This window comes from Anarhichas minor, unplaced genomic scaffold, assembly GCF_050575085.1.
Source record: "Anarhichas minor isolate MPS153535 unplaced genomic scaffold, ASM5057508v1 ptg000010l, whole genome shotgun sequence".
NCBI classification, from domain to species: Eukaryota; Metazoa; Chordata; class Actinopteri; order Perciformes; family Anarhichadidae; genus Anarhichas; species Anarhichas minor.
Window position 1 is genome coordinate 15,150,278 of NW_027466456.1, and position 8,042 is coordinate 15,158,319.

An 8,042-nucleotide genomic window follows, 5' to 3' on the forward strand; every position below is an offset into this window, starting at 1 on the left:
ATCTGTAGACTCTTCTCAACAGAAAATTGAAAGCATTTGTGGTTTGCTTAAATGCCTTGAGCAACCTGTGTTTATGTTTGTTCTGACACACACTTATGCAAGTAATGACTGTTCCCTCCCTGTAGCATAGGCAGCTGCAGCATCACGTTGTTATACCTCTGCAAAATGTGCAAAGGATCGTGTGTACAAAATGTGTGTTTTTGTCACGCGACGCCTCGATTTTTAATCCTATTGTAACAACATCCCCTTCTACTTATCAAAGGTGCTTTCATTTAGACATAAAGACAGTATTCTCTTGTTTTGCAACCATAAAGTATTTGCTGCGCACAGACATTCTACTTAAAGTCTCACATTTAGCATTTATAAAAGGTATACAAACCTTTAATAAATGGTTTGTAACACACAATCGTGCAGCTTTGAGGACATTTAGAGAGGTTATTAATGTACAGTATTTGTCAACAATTATAACTTCTTCATTTTTGATATTATTACAAAAGCAAATACATGAAAATACTTATATCTGCTACATCATAGTGTGTTATATTATTAAATGTTTATGTAATGTCAGTATTTAATGTTTATATACTGTCCTTATGAATGCTTATTTTGAGGACCTGCCAAAATAACTATTACTATTTGATGTTTAACAGCACTGTTTATTAAATTCGATCTCTTTGCATTGTGATGAGGATTGAATCTAATTCTGCTATTCACACATTTTTAAATGGAAATGATCAAATTCAAAGACTTAGCATGAAATATATTATTTGCAATCTTTAATTTTTTTTCTTAAATCTATCTTTATTTCTTTATTTTCTCAATTAAGTCCATGTAGTCCACTCAAAGTGGGTTCATATTTTATGAATATGTAATATTCACATGAGATCAAAGTGCAAATTTTGTCAGAAACGATTTCCATGAAAAGAGCGATGTGCTTCATCTTCTCGGTGAACTGTGGAACTGGTTTAGACTGTGTGCAAGGCACCATATGTTTATTTTTTTCATTTGTGAGAAAATTCTGTAAGGCCTTTGGTTGTAACCAGTTCCCCAGAGTACTGAAGCCCCCGGGGGAAAGCTTCCTTTGATACTGCCTTCCTTGCTTCCTCATATGGGGTCAGTATGGCTGCTGCTTTTCACCTGACAACAAGGAGTTTCACCAGCAGTAAAATGTCTCTGTACCTTTTCCAAATTCCCTTTGAGTGTTAGTTGGAGCGCTCTTGTTGCCACCAGTTGAACTGCAGGGTGGTGGACAAGTCTGCTCCATCTACACCACTGCTCTATCTATATACGGCATGATTCTGTTTGACAGTGACAAGACACACACGACTGTATCTTGATAAAATCTATATTCCTGTCATACCTGCTGCTTTCCCTGCAAAAGTCACTCCTGTCCAGAGATGTATAGATATTTCCAGGTCTTGGAAACACTAAATCTAATATTTACAAAGACTTACGATTTTACAACTCTACTCTAATAATTGTTTTCCAATGTCAGTAATAGACCTCCAGATTACAAAGAAATCTGCAGTCAGACTTTTGAAAAAGGACAAAGTGTCATCACAATATAGCTACACTGGTTGTATCACTCTGGTGATCATATTCTTAGGCTCAGTTGGCTCTGGCTCCTGCCTACATCTTTGATATCCGATCTTTTAACCTTTTATGAGCTGACAGCAGGCATCTCCTGGCAGGGCACTTCTGGGCATGGCTAAGCGTAGGATCAAGACCAGAAGTGACTGGGCCTTTGCCATCTGAGCCCCTAGGCCTGCTGTGTGAAAATAATATATACAGTATTATAGGCCTGTGTATGTATTTAAAACCCCTCTTTACTTTATTATTTTTAAGAGAGCTATTCATATAAGGGTTTAGCTTGTTATCTCAGTGCTTTTGCAGTTGTTATAAATTTAAGATGTACCACGTGGAATGAATGTTGGTGAGCTAAGATCTTGACCTTTAAGGGATGACCTCACACTAAAAAAAACTCACAATAACAGAATGTGAATAAGAAAACTGCTTTTAATGATTCATCACATTTTACTTTTCACTTCCAAACTTTGCACATGTTACATTTAATCTCAGGCTTTTTGAGATAATTTCCCTCTGAAGTATTACATTGTTCAATAAGCACTTAAAACTGCTTAAAAAATTTTTTCAGCTGTTTTAGTATATTCATATACATAATGACTTAATTGTACATTGTTAGCCTGAGGCATGGAGTAGAAAAGTTGTTATCTAAACTTGGGTAGTGAGATTAGGGTTAATGGTCAATGATAACTAGTTTGGTTATGGAAAGCACTGTTTAGTGTTGGGTCACATTGTGGGAATCTGACTTATTTGAATACCTCCTCCGTAATGGGAATCAGACAAATCAGTTAGCCCTGACTCTATATCTTGGAAGAACTACCCTGGGTGTAATTACAGACTTGAACCAGTAGGGAGCACACTTTTCTTACCATCTCAGTGGAGTCTATGGTAGGCCTACTGTATTTTAATAAAAGGAAACATCAGCTCTTTTTATATACTACACTACACGGCTCTTTATCAGCCATAAGTGTGGGCTGAAGAGGAGGCGATGAGGTAAGTGCAGCGTATAATCAACATCCAAAGAAATTCGCTGAATGCATAATTTACTTCACTTTGCACAGCAGTCCAAAGGCAAATATAGCAGTCTGTATTAATCATAAACCAAAGAAGTATTAACAATTACTTCCATCTGTTGCATCACATCAAGGCATTACCTGACAGCAGGATGCAAATTATATACATTTTCAGAAAAGGTGAGAATTTGAATAATGCTCTCTTAGTAAACTGGTGTTAAAAACACTTATCTAAACAAGCATTAAGTGTGAATATATATGTATTTCAATTATTATCTTTCAGTACCCAGACATCTTGGAAGTAAAACATCAAGAGAGCCATTAAATCATTGAATTATTTAACAGTAAAATGAATAAATATGAGTGTGAAGACTAGTAATATGAAAATGTAATTCTCCCTCTCTCTCTCTCTGTCTGTCTCTTATTCGCCCACAAGGCTATTCTCCCCAAAGCGCGTGCGTAATTAGTCCATATTGTATCAGTCTGGTAAAACACAGAGCTCATATATGCACCCTTACGGACACATGTCCTAATGAGTAAGCCTACTCTTTAGCTCCCCTGCTCAATCTCTCTCTCTGTATATATTATTACGAGCATTAAAATAATGATAAGTATAATGACTTGGTGATCCCTCGCCAAGAAGAATTTGGAGATGTGGGTCGGGCAATATCCTAAATCTCTTGAAAGATGAGAACCACCTCGAAGGTGGGCAGGGCAGGTAAGATACACGGGTTTATAGGGAGAGGGAGTCGCTTTTGCTGCAAACCTGTTTCCCTCAAATCTTTGCTCACGGTCCCGCGCCAGGAGCTCGGCACTGTGGCCCGGTCTACTATCCTGTACTATACTGTTTTGGAAACAGCGTCAGGGAGCAGCTGAGAGAGGCTTAACATTTCAAACGTCTGGCGGTAGGCTGCAAAGTTTCCACCCTGAAAACACTGTCGTGTAGCAGCAGGCTGGAGCACGACACCACACCTCACGGCTTGGTGTTCAATTGGAATCAGCCTCTCTGAAGCCCGGAATCACACTCTTTAGTGCGTCGTTTTACTTTATGTCTGTTATTTCAATTTAGAAGACATGTTGTAGTCCGTGTCAGTTGTTCTATGCGTAACACAACAGCGTTATTGTGATTTATCAGCTCTTCTGACTTTTCGGCAGACAATTAATGTATTTCTTAGTCCTGATTCCAATTCAGTAAGTGAATAATCACGCCTTGGTCCGTTTTGATCGTTTGCGTAACAGTCTGCTCAGCGTTAGCAGCAACATAGTGCACCACTGATTCAAAGTGGGATTCCGGTATTATTAGTCATAGATGTCCTCTCAGCTGGAAGCAGGCCTGCAGTTGGAGACCACAGCAAAACGTGATGTACTCAAATCCGAAGACGTGACGAGTCCTGACGGATGCGCCGGGCAGCGCGGCTGCCGCGGGGACGGAGGGCAGAATAAAGTGGCCCCAGCTCCGGAGCGCCATCAGCCGAAGCCACGCAAGATGACCCGGAGCCCCAAATGCGCCCGCTGTCGCAACCACGGCGTCGTGTCGTGTTTGAAAGGCCACAAACGCTTCTGCCGCTGGAGGGACTGTCGCTGTGCCTGCTGCCTGCTGGTGGTGGAGCGGCAGCGCGTCATGGCAGCGCAGGTCGCTCTGAGGAGGCAGCAAGCTGCGGAGGTGAGGAGGGCACAAGGGCAGGACAGTGATGGAGAAATGATGGAGGATAAACAGATGGCTAAACCATGACCCTCCAGTAGATGATTATCCACAATCAGGAGGCGAACCGTAATTGTCAGGCAGATATTGATATCAAAATGAGGCCCAACACGTGAGTTCGAAACAATACTCAAAGTGAACTGACTCATATGTTGGTTGACCAAAGATCAGAATATATAGCAATTGTTATTTACTACATCTTTTTCTTTGGCTGGATTGAATTTTCTGAAGAGAAATCGCAGATAAATATTTTACACTCTACAGAAGTGCTTAGAAATAAAGCTGCGAGGCTGCATTTGCAAATTACTATTATCCATATGTTCAACTGTGTGAGAGAAGTCAGGGCATCACTACAGACTAAAGCACGTGTTTGTTTGTTTTTCTTAATTTATACAAAACTGAATCATGTTTTTTGAGATTTGGAACATTTGAGTTAAGTTTTGTTTTGTTGTTTTCTATTAGAAAGAGTCAGGAAGTTCTGTTGAGATTTTTAACAAGAAATAAAAGATCATTATATATATATATATATATATATACACACACAGAGCATCACAAAAAGGCAGACCAGTCAGACAAAGCCACTGTCAGACACACTAATTAAAACATACACAAATATTGAAAATATCACTGAGTTTGTTTTGCTGTTCATTCCAGTAATATGGTGTATTGTAATGCAAGTCTGCATTTATAACTGAAGGTAAAATATGAACTTTTGTATTATAAAGTGTTAACATTTCGAAAACATATTTCTGATTATATCATATAAATACATATTATTGATCAGATTTTATTAAAATATAATATTAATACAACTAAGATAGAAAGTATAGAATAGCTAACAGCAAAACTATAAACAAAACAAAAAAATAAAGTTAAGCAACACAAACTTAACATAAAACGACTTGCATTTGCCTTTAGTAGCTGCATCTTCTGTGTCAACAGGGTGAATAGCCAAATATTCCCCATTCTGAAATGCTATAACCATAAAGAGATCTATTTGCCTCTATAATATTAAATAACTTTAATTACCTTTGGGGCACAGTCTCAGTACAATAGGATTATGTCCAAATGTCTAATTCCTGTTCCCATGTTCCTCCCAGGGTAAGAGGGGGGTGAGGTGTGCAGGTCCGTTGCGGAGGACTGCGTATCAGCGTTACGCGAGAGCCGCCGAACCAAGCACACTGACTAAGAGCATCCTGCAAGGTAAAGTTTAATAAACATCTCTCTCTTTCCTAGACTGGATTACAAAGACTAGTTTTTCCCAGTAAATTAGATAAAACCCTTGAAGTCAACTTTAATATTTAGCTTCTTTTCTTTTAATGTGTTAAGTTTGATGGAATTAATGCAAGATCACAAATTGATCAACATTGTCATCTGCTATTGGTAGAGGTAAGTCACTGCTTGCTGAGCAAAGAAATACAAACTTTTATTTCTTGTTCAAAGTGAGATGAGATTGTTACAAAGTGGCACATGTCTTTTGAAGTATTCATTGATGGTCATGCTTTATATATGATATTTATGTTTACAGCTATGTTTTACTCCTATTATATATATAACCTTTATCTGTCCAGCTTTGTTGTCCCCTGTCCACATTGAGTGGTGAAAAAAAACGTGTTCGCATATATTTAGCCAACAAAGCTAATTGTGAAGTGCAGAAAAATTCACTTAAATAACTACATAATTCAGCTCAATGTTTTTTGGAATGATTTGTTAGGACATTGATTCCCCGAAGTTTACCTCAACATGAACCGTAATCCCTCCATGTCTAACCACAACCTGTTTATAGCCTTAGCTTAAGCCTGTTTCTAACCTCAACCAAAAACCAAGTCTTAACCCAAAATAAATGTTTGACTTTGTGGATACCATTTTCTTGTCCTTAGACAGACAGTAGTCGCAACAATGTCACTGAACACACAGATTTTAGTCTCCACAAGTAGACACACATACCTTCACACAGGTGCATGCTCTTTAACACACACATGCATCGTGTATTGCTTTCACTGCGACTGCATTTTCAAGCCCTGCTTGGGCCCCAAACTACCAGTGCTTCTTGTTGGATGTCATTACCCTGCATTACACACCCTTAATTTATCTAAGCCACCTGATCACTGTGGCTTCACTATTTCACAACAACAGGCCATTACTGTAATACACAGTGTGTATTAATACCCGCTGACTTGCATTCAAATCCTGCTGGAGGCTTTTATCCTCTTTATAGCCCTCTCAACTTCTCTGTGCTCTCAGTAAAAGAAAAATGACACCGCTAACCAACTGCATAATTAAAATAATAAAGAACAAAGTACTCAAACATAAACATGACAGTTAATTGGTTGGAATAAATTCAAATATTCATTAATGAATTAAATAAATGAAACACAAAACAGCAGTGTGAGGCTTTGCTTTCTATCCAGGGCTCAAACCAGTGGTGCCGCTGGAGGAAGACACCTCCTGCTGGTCGAAGCATACGCAGCGGGACCAAACACACTTTACGTGTCCCCCCATCAGCAGCCGGATGAGGAAGAGGCGAGCCTTCGCAGACAAGGAGCTGGAGAACGTGATGCTGGAGCGGGAGCTGAGACAGAGAGAGCTGCACAGCGACCTCTCCTTCTCCTCCTCCGGCCTCGTCCCCGTGCTGCACCCTCCGCCCCTGCCCGTCTCCCCAAGCCTCCACTGCTGTCTTCTCAACAAGGAACCCACCACTGCAGGGACGTCCAGTTATGTGCCTGTGTATAAATATAAGCCTCTGTATGAGTGTGACTTTCAGTTCTATCAGTTCTTCCACCTAAAGAGCAGGTCATCCGCAGAAGGTGACCACACTGGCTTCTTATGTCAAAGCTCAGAGCAAACCAGGAGGGATGAGGGGGGGCTGAATTGCTGCCAAGGCTGTGAAAAGAAAGACAGACCAGAGCTGACGCCTCTACCATCAAGACCAACGCTCAAACATCATGGCAGCACTTTGTCAGGTCTAGACCTTGTCAAACCCCCCTCAAAACCGACAGAAATAATGGACTCTAATGGCTCTTCAACCGTCACACGCTTTATGTTTGGATCCGATCAGGGTATCCTGGGCGGGCCAGACGTCAGTGCACCCTGTAGGACTTTTGATCCCAGTCCTCTGACAGCTAAGGGCTGGTGTGCAGACACTTCTGCCGATCAGGCAGGTCCTCGTGCCGACTCTGTCAAGAGCCCTCATGGCAGCTCAGTCAGGACTCCTGCTGTGAAGCCATTACCTTTCTCTGTGGAGGCTCTGCTGAGGGCCTGACAGGCTAATGAAAAGCAGTGGAGTGCACTTTGTTTATGTGCGGACTAAGAATCGCTGTTGAGTGAATAAATAGAAAGAATTGCTACTTGTGTAACAGGTTTTGAAACACTTTTCTTGACATGGGCTGCTTGCTATTCAATGAAATATTTATGCACAACTTCCAGAACCTTAATTATTCTTTGTATTTCTTCTTCTTACTTTTCATAAAAATGTATTTGTTTATATTTTAACTATGATATAGCAATGAAACGTATATGTACTTTATAACTTGATTTTAATTTTTATGCCAACATCGAGCATATTTTGTACAAAAATATGCTTTAAATATTGTAATTGTTTTTTATAAAAATATACCAAACCATTCTGCTGTGACTCTCTCAAATCAATCATATTATCTTCTCCTTCCATGCAAGAAGATATATACAGTACATCCACAAAACAAAGTTGATGGAAAAAGTCAAGAAGTGTTTGAACTTGTGCC

The 8,042-nt window shown here is 39.8% G+C and overlaps 1 protein-coding gene across 1 annotated transcript; it reads left to right on the top strand.

Moving 5' to 3' along the window:
* The first annotated feature begins 3,906 nt into the window (after positions 1 to 3,906).
* On the top strand, positions 3,907 to 7,561 carry dmrt2b (doublesex and mab-3 related transcription factor 2b). The gene is made up of 3 exons (XM_076088670.1): positions 3,907 to 4,260; positions 5,400 to 5,502; positions 6,711 to 7,561. The coding sequence occupies exons 1-3, from the start codon at positions 3,907 to 3,909 to the stop codon at positions 7,559 to 7,561; spliced, it is 1,308 nt and encodes a 435-aa protein (XP_075944785.1).
* The last annotated feature ends 481 nt before the right edge of the window (positions 7,562 to 8,042 follow it).

Coding starts and splice junctions, on each gene's coding strand:
- dmrt2b (XM_076088670.1), top strand. CDS start 3,907: ATGTCCTCTCAGCTGGAAGCAGGCCTGCAGTTGGAGACCACAGCAAAA. Junction 4,261..5,399: donor GGAGGCAGCAAGCTGCGGAG/GTGAGGAGGGCA, acceptor TGTTCCTCCCAG/GGTAAGAGGGGGGTGAGGTG. Junction 5,503..6,710: donor GACTAAGAGCATCCTGCAAG/GTAAAGTTTAAT, acceptor CTTTCTATCCAG/GGCTCAAACCAGTGGTGCCG.